At 45.2% G+C, this 19,524-nt stretch overlaps 1 protein-coding gene across 4 annotated transcripts in view; it reads right to left on the minus strand.

The window, feature by feature from the left end:
* The window catches only part of LDLRAD3 (low density lipoprotein receptor class A domain containing 3), a 475,190-nt gene that overhangs the window by 247,241 nt on the left and 208,425 nt on the right, over window positions 1–19,524 (minus strand). For all 4 annotated transcript variants that reach the window (XM_085643485.1, XM_085643486.1, XM_085643482.1 and 1 more), the window contains exon 3: window positions 13,012–13,137. In XM_085643485.1, coding sequence (XP_085499611.1) covers window positions 13,012–13,137 — 126 coding nt within the window. The remainder of the gene's footprint in view (window positions 1–13,011; window positions 13,138–19,524) is intronic.

The following is a 19,524-nucleotide window of genomic DNA, read 5'->3' on the forward strand; positions in this document are numbered from 1 at the left end:
TGTGTTTTCTTCAGTCTAACTTTTAAATCAAAATAGCGTTGAGGATTAGTGTGTCTCCTGCAAAGCATATAATGTAACATGCAGATGACAGGTTTTGATTTTATGAAGCTAGGTAAATTTGTTACTGCTTTTAAAACAGAGATCCTCTTGTTGCTTGCAGTTCATAATTTGTAACCCTTGGAATATAGCACAGTGAGCTATGAAGGACATGTGACTCCTACACATTGTAACCCTCACTGTTTGATGTCACTCATGCTGTATATTGATTTACACACTAATATGAATTATTGTCAATGTATTATGTGTACTTGTGATGTAAAGCGCTCTGATAGCCAGCTTTGGGGTGAGTAGCGCTATAAAGGAAAGAATATAAAATAGTGGTATTTACATTTGTATTACCTAATAGTGCATGCACATCTCATATATACAGGGACTGAACAAAGTCAAAACCTTGCCTTTCTTAAACACTTGTGAAGTAACAAGCTGTGTGCCTTAGTATTACATCTCCATTACATTTTCCTCTTGGTGTGAGACCCCAGAGTGCTCCCAGCCAGGATATTCACAATAGGAGGCCTGATGGGCCCTAAATGTCTGCCTTTGTTTTGTGCCCAGCTGGAATTTAAACTATCAAAGGTCTCTCGCTGCCTGCATGTTGCTGCTTGGAACAAAAGCAGACAATGTGCAGGCACTGCAGAATGCGTCCCAGTGTATGAAATTACACTGGGATAAATTGAGCATATTTTAGTGGGGCTCAACTTCAAAGCAGGGTCAACGGTGTACATCCTGTGAAAATAATGGGTGGAGTTATCTATCCAGGAGTACCCCTGGCTTGTGCCCTTTAGGACCCCTGCATGCATGAACTGTGGCTGAAAGACTGGCACTCACGTACGTTTCCTTCTATGGCAAAAGTCAGAACAAAATGCAATTAGATAACGGAACCCTAGCCATATCCAGATGGGACCCGGTTTATTTCACAAACCACATAGGTAACATATCTTTAGATTTTGTTTTTATGCTGTGTACAGTGGATCTAGGGGTTACATTTAATATTACACCTCGCTGAGAGAACTGGAAAGGGTGAAAAGGGATGGCCTATGTGTCTTCAGTCCAGAGTGGTAGAAATAAAAGAACACTGCACGCTTGTAAAGCGTAGAAATCGCTGTAAAACCTCTGAAAGAAGGCTATGACAATAGTGTGAGGAGAGACAAGCATGCTCACATGCCCCCTAAACCCCAAATCAAAGCCTAAAACAACTTATTTTCACAAAGGTGGTGTTTATGGCAAGCATAAAAAAAAAGAAAAATAAACACAGCACCACCCCAGTCTGACTCAACAATGACGCTGTAGAATTGAGTACTGTAATGGCAGAAATGACTGATTAAATCCTCCAACAGTGATGTGAAGGATTGTACTGTAGAAATGGCCGCAAAGGTTGAAACCATGCATTCGGAACTTTTGCAGTATAAAACATTGCCTGGACATAGCAGACAATGACCTACAGTAGTGGAGAAGCAACTGGACTACATGAACACTGGTCTGGATTGAGAGGCAAGCAATATGGCATCTTCTAAAAAACAGTTAAGGACCTGGATGACAGAAGCAGGCAAAATAATGTCTGTATTGTGGTAGTCCATGAGGATGTAGAAAAAGTGAACACTTTTTAGGGCTCTTTCTCCACAAAACCCTGCAACATGAGTTCCACCCCCCAATAGACTTCCATGGAGCACACAGAATGCACTCCAGAGGGCACAGAAATTAGAACACACCTAGACCCATCCTTGACAGTTTTGTAAGGCGCCAGCAAGTCCAAAAGGTAATTAACACTGCTAATCTGTGAAGTGAAACACACCAAAGGTGATGTGAGGAATGCTTGCAATTTGTCTAAGCACTGGCAATTGCTCGGGTAGCATCCCAAACCATCCATCGTTTTTTTGCTCATCATTCCACCTCAAGCTGTGAAGTGGCTCATAAAAATGTAAAGAAGAGAACATGGTCATTGGCGTAGATATTTTCTTAGGAAATATATACATAGCACAGGAAGTGCCTGTCACTGCAACCACGACAGTGGAAAGAAGAAAGAAAAAGGCACGGTCTATTGGAACCTGCTGTAATATTGACAATAAACTGTGGGAAGAGCCAGCAATGTAAGAAGCAATAAGACCTCAAAACACTCCTGTACAATTACCAACCTGGTTATCACCACAGGGGGTTCTAAACTGTAGACTGATAAGGCTTTGAGATCACAGTGAGATGACTGTCCGATGGAAACTGGGATCCAGTAATCCGAATAGGACGGTCAGGATACTGCAATGAGAAGATGGTCGGGGAATGAATGCCCTAACCACATAAGCAGGTATAAAGCATGCCCCCTCTTTAAGGCATGATTTTAAAAAGCGATACCAAAGGGGATGATGGACGGAGCGCTTGAGCAAATCAAACACTCACCCCCAGTCAAGTGATCTGGGTTTAATCAATCATCATTCTTTAGCTCACTCCACCACCCCAGTTCAGACATGGCCATATGCAACTCAGTCTGACCCTGTGCCTCATGGGAACAGTCCAGCTGAACTGTCAAGCCATGTCTTCCCTGGACCGGAAACAAGCATCCTGGGGCCGGTTTCGGGTTCATAACCCTCATCAGCCAGGCTATCTTGAATCCAGTGGCAAAGTGAGCAAGGGACCCACGTCTGGGCATACCCTGCCAACTTAAGGCGAACAAAGCGATACCAAAGGGGATGATGGACGGAGTGCTTGAGCAAATCAAACACTCACCCCCAGTCAAGTGATCTGGGTATGCCCAGACGTGGGTCCCTTGCTCACTTTGCCACTGGATTCAAGATAGCCTGGCTGACGAGGGTTATGAACCCGAAATCGGTCCCAGGATGCTTGTTTCCGGTCCAGGGAAGACATGGCTTGGCAGTTCGGGCTGGACTGTTCCCATGAGGCACAGGGTCAGACTGATTGGCACAGGGTCAGACTGATTTGCATATGGCCATGTCTGAACTGGGGTGGTGGAGTGAGCTAAAGAATGATGATGGATTAAACCCAGATCAGTTGACTGGGGGCAAGTGTTTGATTTGCTCTAACGCTCCGTCCATCATCACCTTTGGTATCGCTATGATTTTAAATAGGCAAGGGAGGGGGGGGGGGGGGGGAAGACTGGCGGAACTGAGCACTTCTCTGACAAAGACACTACTTTGGATTCCCCTCTCGAAACTCTTCTCCTTTCTTACCTTTCCCACCGACATCTGCCCTTACCTTCCCACCATGCTCTGCCCACTACATAATGTTATGACATTTTTTTATTGATACTACTCTTCCTATATGGTCGTGAATGGAAGCCGTATCCGCAGATGGAAGGGCTTGGAGAGATTAGCGCACAAGTTTAAAGTTGGCCTTAAGTGTGGTGGTTATCGCCACATCCGCTCATAAAAGGAAGGCTCAATTGTCCTTCTTACCTCAGGGAATTCCACTTGACCGTTACTAGGTGTGGGCCCCTGCTACATAGGTTTTCTGCATATTCTTAGTTCATTTGTGTATATTTTAAACACCTTTATGATTGTCCAGTCAATACTCTCCACAGAGATTACTATCTTGTAGGCATTAAACACCCGGAGGACTTGCCAATTAAAATGACATGACTGGCTTACCACACCCGTAATATAAACACAAAAGACCTACTCTCATTATTCCCTTGAATGACAATGGTTTACTGGATGATATTAAAAGGAAAAAATATTTACTTATTAGGCTGCCAAACACACAGACGAGGCCCTTGTTCAAGAAGCTTAACGATCACTGTTGGAGGCAGATAAGCTGGGGAGAGATTAGGCTTGAAAGGTCATATATGCTAGCGACACTGAACATCCTCGGTGCCCTGAGGGCGATGTGTCCTCTTTTAGGAAATGAGAGGTAGCTACAGAGATCCACAAAACTTTACTGTACCATCTACTGAAAACCTAGTCAGACCCAGGGGGGAGGTACGTGTTCACAAAGCTCAAAATTCAACAAAATACATTGATTGTAGGGTCCCTCTATGCGTCAAATGGTGGCAGTTCTGCATGCTTTAATAAACTTTTGAGGACACCAGTAGAATTTGGCCAGACCAAAGTAGTCACAGAGGGTGACTGGAACCTCACCTTGGACCTGGCCCTCGATAGATCAGGTAGACAACACTTTGGAAATGAAAGCTTCAGAAATATATGTTAAGATGTTATAATCAATCACTTCCTGGTGGATGTTCCAAAACTTTCACACCCTTGTGGTAGGGTGTACACATTTTTTGTGTCATGAGCATGCAACCAGAGCCTGAATAGACTATTTTTCGTTATCTGATGGCCTTCTGCCACAGGCGCACTTCTGTGGAATTTTAGATGGTGGAATCTCAGATCATGCCCTCATACCCCTACACTTAGGTTTGTAGCAGCCCTAACCAAAAGATGGACAATGGTGAGAGGCAGGTATAAATCACCTGCTGAAAAACACCTTTCAAAATAGCTTCTACCCGATTACATTACTATAAAAGAGTAATCAGTGACATAAATATACAAGTGCTTTGGGCAACAGGCAAGGGCTCCATGACGTTGAATCTAATACATAATGATACAGTTTGAATTAAACAGAGGTTAGAGACACACAAGCAAGTAGGAGATAAGATCACAAAACTTGCAAGTAAATAGAACAGCTCTCCAACCTTATGACAACCAAACACAACTTGAATCCTCATCACTTCCCGGGCCAAACATGCATTATCATGTGTCAAATGGAAACAGTATGAACAAAGGGAGAAGAAGTATGGTGGTCTAATAACACTACAGTTACGACAATGAAAAGCCTATTCTGTTATTCTGGCAATAAGGAAAGACGATGGTACACTACTCACATATCCCACCGACATTTGATAGGAATTTGTACATTATTACACCTGTCTGAATCATTTATTATTTAGTGCACAAGTCAAATGGAAGATAAATGTATCACTTCTGTTACTCTATCTCACTGGCCTAACAATGTACATATTTTTTTTTCTCCCACATGCTCCCCCACCCTGAGCAAAATATGTACAAAATAACTTGTGAAACTGTTCTCCCCATCCCTCCATGGGGAACCCTCCCATTTATCCTCTGGTGACCTTATAGCGAACACTTTGTGTTATTTGAGCTCTCTCACCATTTAGGGGATTGTAAGAGAAACAAATACGTTTTTTTTTGGTGTGCTTTAATCTATTCGATTAACCCTTCAACCTCTCTTGGGTCTTTAATGTTATGCATCTGGTTACTCCACATTATCCTTAATGTGGCTGGAAAGCACATTCGAACTGAGGCCCTAATGATCTCACTTCCTGCATGTAGTTTCCCAACTCCCATTGCCTGTCTTGGTTCCTCCTAGAAATATCTGATCTAATTCTAAAGGACCATTCTCGTTTTGTGTAGGAGACTACTGTCATGGCTTCTAATAATATTCTTTCTTTAAGCATGTATGTTTTAAAATTCCAAGGATCTTTCTTGGTGTCTTCTTAACTGTCAATTTACGAAAGGGGTCTTGGTGAATACGATGCATGTCTTTTTCCAATGTACTACTGTCAAGGTTTGGAATGAATTCCTTTAGTAGAGCTATCACTGCTGTTTTTATGATATTTCCTTCAAAGCCTTCTGGGACATTTAAGAATCCTTATGTTGTTTCGTTGTGTGTTATTTTCGAGAGTCTCAATCTTATCTCTTAAGTCCTTTTCCCCTGCCCTGAGAGAAGGGATTTCTTTTTGATTTATTTCAACCTACTTGCTTAGTTTCCCTTCGGTTGTTTCCATGTTTTCCATTCTTTCCACTATTGAGTTCACCTTACACTCTAAACTCTTGCATACTTCATGTATCTTTCCCTGATTTTTTTCAGATGTGTCGAATCGCTCTTTTATCTCACTAACACGGGATATTATCATCTTTTCCACCTATGGGTGTGTTTCCTTCCCTACTTGCGTTTGATGTTTTGCGTGTACAACACGCTCCACACTCGGAGGGTGAGATTGGACTCATTTCCTGTGGTACCTCAGACTGGGGGACTCCGACCTGAATTTAACATAGCTTTAATTACCCAAATTCCCAGATCACGACTCTTTGTGGTATAATAATTACAGGCCAATTTCTCTAATTAACACAGACCTTAAGATCCTTTCTAAGGTCTTGGCCAATACGTTGATGAGAGTTTTAGCACACATGATATGCCTAGCTCAAACAGGCTTTGACCCAGGCCAAACCTTTAGTGATAATATGGTGAGTGTTTCCCACACTCTTTGGCAAGTTAGACATGATGGAGATCAGAAAATAACCCCATTTGGATGCTGAAAATGTATTTGCACTGAATCGGGCTACATCTTTAGCACCATGTCTATTTGTGGGATTGGCCCTGCATTCAACATAACATAACAGTATTTGGTAAAGTGAACATTCACCCAAGAGTATCTTGGCGCTGAATAACAGATGTTTATTGCTACCCAAAACAATGGTACTCATTTTATTGACCTCAGAAGGATAAAAGTCTGAGTGGACCTGCCAGGATTTGTACGTGTGACCATGAGGTCGAACACAGGCTCCTAGAGTGGACGCATTAGTCCAAAAAGCCACCAGACCCACTCTGAGTGACATAGCTTGAAGGCAGAGTATGGACTGCCTAAAACTCACTCTTAATTACGTACGAAGGCCCCATTCTAGACCATTACTTAAAGCAAGATAGGTTGGAATACAGTTCACTAGGCTAGTTGGCTGGGGAGGAGGGAGGAGAGATATAAAAAACCAAATACTAGGCAAAAGGTTCAAAACACTTGAGGAGCTAAAGGTAAAGTTCATACCCGCGCTCATCATAGGTGGAAGTACCTCCAACTTACCCAAGGTTTAGAAGCGACTCTGGTCCTCCACTGTACAACCGTACAACCTACCTGAGACGTGTCCACTGGCTCCCCGCCAACAACAGTCCCCTTCAAGCTCCTCACACACGCCTACAAAACCCTACACATCGCGGGAGCTGCATATCTTACTCACCGCCTCGCATTCCACGCACCCAGCAGTGACCCCTGCTTCTCCCAACTGGCCCTGACCACCGTTCCAGGTATCCATAAGACCACGGCCAGAGGAATATTCTTCTCTATCTCGCAAAAAGACATGAAACACTCTGCCTCTGCACCTCTGCCAATCATCATCACCGGCTAAATTCAGGCAAGACCTCAAGACCTGGCTCTTCGACTGAACCACAGCGCATCTGACCGAGCAGCAGACCCACAGCGCCTTGAGACCCTATCAGCTGAGTAGTCGCGCTTTACAAGACACTTGATTGATTGATTTGATTGAAACGTCTGACTTTTGTAATTTATGCTTAGCTTAGTAAATGGGGAAACTGCTGGGGTTATTTCTGGGCTACACAGAACATAACTGACTCACTATTCTCAACAGCAACACAGCTGCAAAAGGTATGGATGGAAATATTGGGAATAACCATTTGGAAAAAGAATGGGAAACCCTACTGGGACATCATGGGATGAGCTGCTGGAGGAGTGCAAGCAAGTGGCTCTGTATATACTGCACCAAAGTAAGGTTCAGTGTGCACAGAGTCCACAGTTCCCAGAGGTTAAAGTTAGATATAACTTTACTCTCTTAAGTGGTAGCTTGGTCGAGCAGTAAGGCGGTATCAGAGGAAAGTGTAAAGCATTTGTTGCACACACTCAGTCAGCAAATGGTCTCACACACTCAAGAACTGAACTCTAGGCCAATTGTTTTGTATATAAAAATATATTGTTGTTTTATTTTAGAACCACAAGTAGGTATAAAAATACTTTCTCAGAATGAGATGCTACAATTGAAAACTTTCAATAAGCAATAGAATTTTCAATGCAATAGATACAGTTGTTGCAATAGGCAACACAAGTTAAACACGATTATACATTGAGCTCAATGGGAATTTTGAGTAGTAAGGTTTTTCTTACTCAGAGCTGGATCCTGGATTCAGCCCTGGTGCATCTCCTGTAAACAGTTGAAAGAAGTCGTTTTTTTTTACACGGGCGATTTTTAAGGAATATTTGTATGTTTCAAAAATCGACACTTAGTAGAATTTCTGGCAAAAACCAGGCAATGTTACCCTATAGAGGAAAGTTTGGTTATCGGAAAATCACAGTTGTAATTGCTTTTCAGGGTCAGTGCTCGGCACAAAGATCCAGCACTGGGATCTCTCCTGGTAACAGGTGAGCAATTTCATTTTCGTTGATCTGGTGATTTTTAGTGAATATTTTAACGGTTCAAAATTCGACACTTAGAAGAAATTCCAAGTGAAAACCAGTCAATGTTACCCTATGGAGAAAATGTAGGTTATCGGCTTTCAGGTAAGTACTTGACTGGCAGAGTTAAGGTTCTGGGGTTAGACTCAGGGGTCTCACAGGGTTAGGTAGGTACAGTTGTTACACCCTCAACGGCACAGGGGCAGTCGGGTGCAGAGAGAGTAGGCCCAATGTTAGCCTATGGCGGGTAGGGGGCCTTTGGTTGGTGGCTGCTAGCAGGCAGGCCACGCGGCTGTGGGAGCTTACACAGGGCAAATGGAGAAGTAGAATAGAATAGATGCTGCACTTCCAGGGCACTCGGGCGGCTGGGTACAGGGTGTTTTTGGGCCGCCGGGCCCCCAATGTATTTCAATGGAAAAACTGCAAGATGAACAAAGGCTGCAAGCTCGGGGACGGAGATTCCTCAGGTGCGACCACCACTTCGAGAGGTAAGTTGGGGAGCTGTAGGTTAGGTAGGCACCCAGGATCTGGGCACAAGGGGCCGCAGGGCGCTGGGTGCAGGGGTGTCTTTTAGCATCGGGAAATCTTACCCTCTGCTGGTCACGGTTGGGGGGGGTCCCTGGAGTTGAGGCTGCAGGCGTCGTCAGGAGCGTCGAGGAGGGTCCTTGGGTGCTGGATTATTGGTTACAGTCGCCGGGGGGACGTCCTCGTGGTCTTTGTTCACTTAGGCACAGGCCGGGCTCGGCGGGTGCAGAGTGTGCTGGATTCGCGGCTCCTGGCTGGCACCAGGGGTTGTTGCTTGTTTGAGCAGAATCACTGCTCATGGGAGTCCCAGTCTTTAGATGAGCAAGGCAGTCAGGTCCTCCGGGGTTTTCGAGGTTGCTGACCACAGGAGATGAAGGAATTTAGCAGAAGCAGGTTCGAGGGTCGACGGGCCTGTAGGGCTGGGGCCAAGTCAGTTGGTGTCGTCCTCTTGTTAGCAGCTGCACGGCAGGTCTTCTTTCTTCTTGTTCTTCTTTTTGTTTCGGAATCGGGATCTGAGGAAGGAAGGTTCAGGGTGCCCCTAAATACTAAATTTAGGGGCGTTACAGGTAGGGAAACGTCAGGGACCATAGGGTCCCTTCCCTGGGGTGGGTACACACCCTATCCTGCCACTCTCCAGTGGGAGAGGGGCAGGAGCCTAGTCCCGATTGGGTAGGGCTCCCCATCCTCAAGATGACGAGAGCCCGGAGTTGTGCTTCACCTCGCCTCCCCCATCTGAGGGGTGGGGTTGGCAGAGGCTGGCACACCCCCTTTCTTCCCTTTGGTCCTGGGGTGGAGGCTTGGCACCTCGCCCCAGGATGTGCGTTGTTGCAGGCCCACAAGAGCGGATGGCTCTCTACCCAGGGGGCCAGCAATCTGTCTGCTGGGTGGCAGCCTAGGCAGCCTCTCAGCAGGACACGTGTTGTGGGTTAGGCTCAGGGGGCAACTCTAAGTTGCCCTCTGTCGTGCATTTTACATTAAATCCCACACTGGCATCAGTGTGGGTTTAATGTGCTGAGAAGTTTGATACCAAACTTCTCAGTCTTCAGTGTAGCCATTATGGTCCTGTGGAGTTCGTAATGACGACCTCCTAGCACCATATACTCTTAATGGCAGCACTGCACTTAGAGTGCCCAGGAATGGACCTGGGTACTGTAGGGGTACAGGGCTCATGCACCTGTACCCACACCACTGGCATAGTGCACCTAGCTAGAGGGATGACTGAGGTATGCCAGGGCAGTGTGTTTGTGGGCATGGCACACAGGAATGTGTGCCATGTCGACTCTCTGTTTTGTTCTGCACCAAGACACTCAGCCTGCAAAGGCAGTGTGTGTGTGTCAGGGTTTAGTGCCTCTAAGGGTGGCACAATAAGTGCTGCGCCCTTAGGGGCCTTCTCTGGTCACAGGGCCCTGGGTACCTAAGGTATCATTTACCAGGGGCTGATATGTGGCCAGAGATACCAATTGGGTTTAGGCTTCAATACAGTTTTAGGGAAGGAACACAGGCCCTGGGCACCTGATTGACAGGAGCTCAGGGCACACTCAGTCAAAGTACATCAGCAATTCAGCAAAAAGTGGGGCATACCATGAACGAAAGAGGGCACTTTCTCACAAGGAGAGGCTAAGACTCAGCTCCTTGAAGATACTGCACAGATGGCACTGGACAAAGCAGATATTCCAGTGGTTGAATCTGTGTCCTGTCAAAAGCTGTTTGCGCCATGGCAGGAATGGTGGGAATAACATGCACATCAACGGCATGCCCCTCGCTCACAACAGACTGATGGTCCTGCAAGCAAAAATGGAGAGCGCATGTGGGCATAAGATGCCTACTGATCCACTGTGGTGCTATCGCATGACTATTCTAATATTCCAGGCATCACGAACCACAGATGCAGGTGCTACGTCACACTGATTTGTCAGTCGCAACTGTGTGTGTCTTAAGGAACTTCAGATCTACTACCCCTCCGGGAAAAGATGGATGGTTTAGGAAACTAGCAACTGTGACAGGATATGAAAGGGTAACCTTTATTGGATGGTATACACTCTCGGTTGAAATTAAAACTTTTAATTGGAGCAAAGATCCAATCAACATACAATAGATTAGCTCAATGATAAGATGTCTATAATTTAAGAAATCAGGGGACAGTTACTGCCAGAAAGGCAATACTAACTATGTATAGTGGACATTGTCAAGAATCATGAAAGTCAGATAAGACTCATAAGGGCTGATTTATATCTAGGCGGGCAACCTGTTTCTCCATCAGGTCAGGGGAGTACATTACTCTGTCGTCCTCACAGAGTTGCCACCCAACAAATTTAGAAATGACCGACAAGCTGGTGGTCATTTCTAAAGCATTGGCAGGAACCACTGGCATGACAATACTGTTTACAGTTTAGTGGAGCGCTCCGTCAACATGAGCTGGCCCTGCATCAAACACTTTTATTATTTATTTTCTCCCCGAAACAGAGTATTTTTTTTTCAATTAAAAAGAAAATTCTCCCCTCACCATTGGAGTCCTCCCATGGCGAGGGAAACATTTAGCAATTTTCATAGCCCCTTACAGCCAAGGTTTTCCTGGTGGCGACGGGCAGTGAAAAGTGGTGTCTAATTCCACCCATATAAATTAGGTGGGTGGATTAAGAGGCCTGCCTTCAAGTAGTCTCCGCGGTGATTAACCCTAAGGTCCGTTTGTATCTAAATTTGGAAAGCGAACCATTATCTTGGTGGCATAGATGCTCCGTAGCCACGCAGTATATACACCATCAAGATATACATTGGGTCGATAGTAACGAAGACCTGTATTCCAATAAGTGGATTTGGAATACAAGACACAGGTGTGTAATACCCATAGGTTCTAGATGGTTATAATCTATATAGTAAGGAGTTTTTATTACCATGTACCTTATGTATAGTTAGAGGGGTCTCTTTTGTATAATGTTACATGTGACCAGATAGTTATTAAGGAATGTAAACATGTGGATGGTTTTTCAGAGCCTCTAGTCTTACGTTGAATGAGCTGAAATTGTATTATGTTATTTTACCACAGCGGCCAATGAACGAAAAGAGTTTGTGGAAAACCTGGATGTACAGTGAGACTGGTAAGGAAGTTTTTTGTTTTCATCTTGGAACGTACAGAAGTTAAGCTGTGATACTTACACTGAACCACTGAATAACAAGCGTTAGTAAATGCATTAGGTTTTACCTATGGGATTAAAAGTCAGCTGTTTGTGCAGGCGAAACCTAAAAACAAAGATATCCTACTTGATATTGAGTTGACCACCAGTACTTAGTTCAGTAACCAGAGGTGTGACCTGAAGAATAAATGTATGCAAGAGCAATTTTCATAAGCAATTAAAAAAATAACCAGTGGATGGCAGTGTTGTCCAGTTCAACCAATATGGGGAGAGAGGTTAATGTGAGATTTTCACACGGCTGGGGCAAGTACACTAATATAAGTGCCCAAAACAAAGTAATAATATCGAGTTCAAGAACTCAAGCCCACATAAAATTTAGAGTGAGATAAAATGCAAACTCCTCGGTGGAGTCACGATGAAAAGATCAGGCATGTAACACGGCTGTTTCAATGTGTGCAGACAAGTAAAGTTAAAAAAAAAAAAAGTTCCAACAACAGCGGATGGACACAGTGATTCGGCTAAGGGAACTGATAAGAGCCCCCATTTAATGTATATTAAGTACAACAGATTTTACAAGCACAATGCAATGCGAAACCTAAAAACGAATACAAATGTTAAACAAAAATCACAAAGACTACTAGTCCCATAATGCACCCATTTGAGAAATTAAATCCTGCAACTAAACATATGTATCCTGTTTAAAACAGTGATGTCTAAAGAAATGTTGAAATAAGAATAATGCCGAGGATGTAAACATTAGCCACCATACGATTCTCACGTGTGAATCGCTGAATCAATGGCCGCGCTTTCAAATCTTTTATCCTGTTTTCTACAATGATTCTAAATAACAGCATTCGTTTTATTTCACCTCAATTACCTCGTCCATACAAAGTTGTGTTTTATCTGTGTTTTTGGAACAGTTCCTCAAGGGAAAACGAATACATAAAATGGTGTAATACAAAATTTCGAGAATGTTAGTAAATTTAATGTAACCCAAAATTCTGGAATTTCGCTGTATAGTGTAAATTTGGCCCCGGCCTGCCATTGGCCCTCCCTCCCTGCGTGACATGCTGCTGAACTCAACCAACCGGTACTCACTGCAGTTGTTCTCGTCGCTGCCATCAGGACAGTCCTCGAAGCCATTGCACTGGAAGCGGCCGATGATGCAGTGGACGCCGCTGGCGCACGGGAAGAAGGTCGGGCCGCACTTCGACTTCACTTTTGCTGCAAGAGGATAAGAAACAACGAATGGAGATGAGTCATCCAGCACGAGGGAGTGACATAGAAAAAACACTGTAGAATGGGGGTGTCTTTCTTCCATATAGGTGTGTGTGAGCATGCGCGCAGGGAGCTTTGTGGCTGCAGCAGGCACACTGCCAGCTGAGCACAAGGCAAGGTAGGTGCTTGGAGGCCTCGGGAGGCGCTGACTTCCTACACTAAGGGTGACGCAAGTGGTGGTGATGTAACAGTATTTAGAATGTGCAAGGGATACCGTTAGTGTGTGAGTGTCTAGAAAGGAATGCAGAGAGCCGTTCTCCAAGGAGAGACGAGAGACGTGAGGCGGCAGGCAGTGCTAGGTACACAGTAGTACTGTCGTGCCACCACCCTGCCAAGACTGGCATGCATGGTAGGGACTGGCATAATTAAGAGTGTTCACCCTACAGGAAAGACCAAAACCAAGGGGACTCGGAGCAGGGCAGCAAGATGCCCCGAAGGCCTCTATGTCAGGCACTTCGCTGTTCACTCTTGCCAGGTGCAAAGTGGCACAAGATGAAGTGCCAGACCCAGCTCATTAACTGTTAGTACTGCAGCATTTACATAGCGCTTACTACCTTTAAGGGGGGTGCTGAAGCGCTTGCCTACATGAGCAGCATTCGACACTAAGTAGAGTGTGTGGTTGGAAGGATGTTGCTTTTGTTTTGATCCTGTGTGGGAAGTGTTTCCTTGCTGTGTGTGCTTACCACCGAGGTGCGGCTGTCGTGTTATGGGACGCAGCGCGCAGCAGTGTGCTGGATGATGACGTTTAAGGGACAATTGCAGTTTATGTTAACTATGCTGGTAGCTGTGCACAGCTCTGCAGCTCCTTTATGCTATTTCACATGTTTTGGTCTGCTTAACTCGAAACAGCACTGGGATGAAATACATAAAAGGTGATGGGAGGCAGCGTGCAGTAAGTCTAACTACTGGCAATCGCTCAGAGTAGCATTCCAATACATCCTTCTCCCCCCCCCCCCCTCCACCACGCCACCTCAGTTTGGACCCAGCCATATGCAAATGTTGCCCCTGCTCCTCATGGGAACAGTCCAGCCCGAACTGCCAAGTCGGGTCCTCCCTGAACCGGAACACAAGCAAAGCAGGACCAATGTTGCCCTTATTGTGGGATCATCAGCTGGGTACAGCTTGGTTCCATTCACACAGTGTGCACGGACCTACATCTGGGCATACCCATGCCAACCTTTATGCTTTTGAATAGAAACAGGTTTATTCAGCCTCACAAAGCAGGTACCATGGTGACAGCTAAACTGCACACTTCCGCAGCACACAGAACAAGTACAGCACAGGCGATGGCTGTCCAAGCCTCTCACATACAAACCAGGCGCAGCCGCGGCAATGAGGGCTCCTCTTTTACACACAGAGCAGGTACAGCATGGCAGAAACACTGCAAACTGTAATGCAATGTGAGTACCCGTATTTAGTGCTCTACCACCCAGGGTTATCTTGGCTCCAGCGTTCCAAAAAGAAGAACTACCAGGGCTTCACCTGCCATGATAATATTATTCATCTATTTGTGTGAAAAACCAGATTTTTTGCATTTTCCTGAACTGCAGCAGATTTGGTTGAGTTCCTAAGCTCCACGGCAGTGTATAGTTTACGAGCACAAAAGGAAAAACTCCCGCCGCCCCACCGTGCTTTGGTTATTCTTTGGACAGCCACTAGTCGAGCAGGACTTGGTCTGAGAAACCGACCAGATGAGCGCCAGAATCTTTTTAATACTTCTGGTCCTGTCGGGTGAAGAGCTTTATGCACCCAACATAGCGCTTTGAGACTGAGCCCAACCCTGACTGGTAGCCGGTGGAGGCTCTGCAAGGACTTCGAAAGAGAGGCACATTTTGTAATTTTCACGAGCAGCCTGGCAGCTGCATTTTGAAGACATTGACGTTTTCTCACCATTCCCTTCTCAGAGCACATAAACAGGGCATTGTAATCATCGATCCTTGTATTGACAAGTGCCCCAATGAGCGTTTTTTGTAATTCTGACGGTATGAAAGGAAAGTTCTCCTTTAGAGTATGAGCAGGAAGAAACAAGAGGCGGTGGTTTGATTTACTTGGTCTCGAAAACATAGTTTGGTGTCAAATACAACTCCCAGATCTTTTGCATTTTGGGCAATCAAGATTGGATGGTCGTCATGAAGAATTCCAGGAGGTAGAGTCGTTCCCAAAGAGTAGTACCACGGTTTCTTTGCATCCAGCTCACAATGTGAGCCATGCAGAAGCAAAAACTTGTTGCCACCCCTTCAGCTTCCGATGACACCACAATTTGTGAGTCGTTTGCGTAGATTACCACAGAAGCGTAGCTGCGGATAAGAGTGGCCAGGTGGTGACATAGATATTAAAAAGTGTGGGGCTAAGTGACGACCTCCGATGCATCCCACACAGAATACAAAACAAGCATTGGCATAGCCAATAGGTCTCGCCTTTGGGATCTTATAAGTTTTTAGTTATGTTTTATATTATTGTATGTGAAAGCTTTAAAACATTGATTCATTTATTTAAATCAAAAGTTTCTTTTTTATTTTAGTGTTACAGTATTATATAGCGCCTGCAAAAGCCGGAGCTATACTAGCATTTTACAAATAGTTGCTCGGAAAGTTACAACTAATTTATGTCGCACAACAATTAAAAAGGTCACGACAGAATGCATAAGCAAAGTAAGAGAGCCCAGGATATCCCTAGTGGAGGGGGTGATGCCACAGTACAGGTCGGAGCAAAAGCGTAAGCAAAGTAAAAGAAGAAGGCACGCGCACATCTGAAAGAAGCCCGGGGACAAACTGTGTGGGTTTGCAGTACAGGAATTTGGTCTAAAACCATACTGCGAGGAATCAAGAAGATGATCTGAATACAGAAAAGAAAGAATTTCCTCATTCATAGCCCTTTCCAGCACCTTAGCTGGCAAGGAGAGGCGAGATATAGGCCTATAGCGTTTCACATCCCGGGGATCCAACGAGGGCTTTTTTTTTCCAGAGGTCTTGAAACTGTCCCACAGTCAAAATATTATTTAGTAGTTTATTAAGATAGACAGATACTGTTCTGGAAACCTCATGTAAAACATGAGAAGGGCGGGGTTGGAAGGAGCCCCGACTTTGTGGAGTTAATATGATGGAGTGCTTTCTCCAAAAAGGGAAGGGTACATTTATCAAACCACAGTACCAGCATTGGTTTCCTGAAAGCCTACTCGCGTATAGGTGGAGCCAAGTCCATCAGCACAAGAGGTATTATGATTAGAGGTGAAATCCTGAAAAATAAGATTCACCTCGGGTTGAAAATACTTCGACAATTTGTTGCAGAAGGATTTAGCAGGATTAAAAGTGCAGCCATTACTCAAGCTAGACAGAGATTTGACTGTTTTAAATAGCTCTCTATTAGGGACTTTGGCTGAGCTTTTTATCAGTGAAGTATGTAGATTTTGCTACAATCATTAGCGCTTTATACTCATTAAGAATCGATTTATACTTGATCTTTTCTTTAGAAGGACATTCTTTCCTCCACCTGCGCTCTCGGTATCTACATTTCTGTTTTAATTCTTTTAGTTCCTGTGAGTACCAGGGGGCTGAAAATCTCTTCCTGTGACTAGTTATGCTTTTTTCAGTGACTAGCAATGGCACTGCAGAGTCTAACCAATTAGAACAAGCATTGAAAATGCAATAGGTCTCGCCTTTGATTAAGTTAAAGCCATTTGCTTTGCTAATGGTATTGTATAGCAAAGCAAATGGCTTTAACTTAATAAAAGGCGAGACCTATTCCATTTGACAGCAGGCTCACCCCGCGCTACCCACAGTGCCCCGCGCCACCCGCTCCCGCACGCACATAAACAGTCACAGTGACAACGGCGAGCACGAGCCACCTAGCCAAGATGTGCGTCCCCAGCCCCTCCCCCACTGGTCCCTGTGTGCCGCGCGCCCTACATATTGAGACGGAATATTAAGGGAAGATAAAAATCCCAACATACCCACCAGTTGTGTGTCATGGAGTCAGGTGGCGCTGCTCGCCAGTTTGAAAGAATATCATTTAGTTCCCCAGAATAAAGGTTTTTCCAAGGGTGGATTTCAAACGTACTGGTAAAGTTGGCACTGGAACCATTAGTAGAGGGAACTATAAGTGTAAGAGAAATGGCCTTATAATCTGTCCATACTACAAGCAGGATCTTTCCTAGACTTAGGTCTGGATTGTTAGTGAATACTCCATCTAGGGTATGATTGGTCTGGTGGGAGGGTGCATTTATGATCTGAATAAGATCAAAACCGTTAAGATTGTCTACAAGTTGTTCAGTATCTGATTTGACAACAAGCGCTAAATGGAAATTAAAATCACCCATAATGGTGAAATTATGGAGATCAATACAGGATTCCATGAAGTTCTGCACAGTTTGAATAAATTTGCCCCAAGGATCAAGAGGACGATATACAAGAAGGCCCTAAAAAGAGTTCAAATTAACCATGAGGGCATTACAACCAAGCTGGGTGATAGCACATGCTATTCTACAAAATCAGCAAACTCATTCTTATCGTTAATAAGGAACCGGGTAACTAACAGTGCACATGAAATCACCTGCGGAGCACCTTTCCGCTCAGTTTTCACAGCATGGGAAAGCAGAGGTGTTTTCTCATACACAGGCACCACCAGTCCAAGCTTTCCTCACAAGTGGGGCAGGGTCAGTACAGGCAACAAGGCAAGCATGGCTCACAAAAAGGACAAGTACAGCTTAGTCAGTAGTAAGGTAGCATCCCTCACAGGTAGAACAGGCATATAACATGCAGTGGGAGAGCAAGCACCTTCAAAAACAGCACAAGTGCAGCACAGGCAGTAAGAATGCAAGCTTTTCTCACAGATGGCAATAAAACAGCACAGCGTGTCACAGTGCAAGGTCTAAAAACCAAAGGGAAAGGCACAAAGCGGGCAGTTGCCACCCCCTTACGATCATCTATGCCGTATCTTCTAGCGTATTCTTGCTGTCCGCTCACTCACTCCCCTCCTCTTGCCTTTCCAGCTGCAGAAGCACCCTTCCTATGCTTCTGGCAGTGGAAGGGCTGCAGGAAGGTGGCATGAGGACCTGCTGTGGTGGAAGCAGATGAGAGAGGGTCATGTTATGTTGTTCAGATTTAGAGACTATGCTTACACCCGAAGATCTAAGAGACTGAAGCTCAAACACTACCACTAATGGGAATGAGTACAGTTTGAACCTTTTCGTAAACAGGATAATGAAGGAATTAATCTAGGGGAAGGTGGTAGCTGATTCCATTGCGTAGCAGCAAGCACAGAAAAGGATCTTCCACCGAGTCTAGTTCTTTGAAAACAAGGAATGTGTAGAGTATTGGTGTTAGAAGAGCGCTATCGTTGAGCAGAAGGTATCTGGTGGACCTTTGAGGCCTATTCTTCCAGCGTCTTCCTGGTGTTCATTTACCTCCTCAGGCTGGAGGCGCACACTGCTCATGCTTATGCCATCGGAAGCTGCCCGTATGGATGCATCCGACCAGTGCTTGTTGCATTTGAAAGAGCTGTGGAACAGTGACTCAAGCACTCATCTGTGTCTCCAGAGGTGCAAGTGCCTGATGCTGTCACCTAGTATTGGTTGAGCGAGGAGGTGGTTGGATCTACGGGGCCTGCCGAGATGGCAGTACCAGGGGCAAGGAAGAAGGTGGCAAGTGCGACCGAGGTAGGACACCAGAAGATGGAAACAATACCAGAGGAATCTGATTGGCCGCTCTCAGAAGCCTGTGGCCTACCCAGCTGACACAGAATGATAAGCCAGAGCTTTTCTGGAGGGACTATGGGGAGTCATGACTCCCCAGCTGAGCATCACACCTGCAACAAGAGTCGCAATCAGTCTGTGACTTACTAATTGGAGAATTCCCTCAGCTTCTGTCCTAGTAAATCAATATTTTTAAGATAGTTCAAGGACTGATTTGCCTACAGCAAGCTTCACGTACCCCACGCAGAGGCTAACAAGGAGAACCCACCCACTTGTAAGCAAGTTTTACTTGTCCCCACTCTGGACCTCCTATTGAATTCTAGGTTTATGGTCACCATGGAGAAGGGGTGCCATGTTTAGGCTTGAAAAGGTCGCCCTGAACAGGTGGGGGAGGTGAGGAAAGGGAAGAGAGCGCCATAGGGGAGGGGACGCTGGAATGTAGGTAAGTGGAGTGGATGAAGGGCAATGAGGAGTGAACTGGTAGCACAGCAGACAGAGCTGAAAGCAGCGCGTTCCAGGCAGAATGGCAGTGCGCATTTGCATGAAATAAATTGCGCTCACATTGCTTTCCAATGGCGGCGGTAACGGCAGGACTCATCTCTATGAACGCCAGAAGTGGCGGGGAAGGATAAAGTCATTTGTTA

Source organism: Triturus cristatus, chromosome 3_1, assembly GCF_964204655.1.
Source record: "Triturus cristatus chromosome 3_1, aTriCri1.1, whole genome shotgun sequence".
Lineage (NCBI taxonomy): Eukaryota > Metazoa > Chordata > Amphibia > Caudata > Salamandridae > Triturus > Triturus cristatus.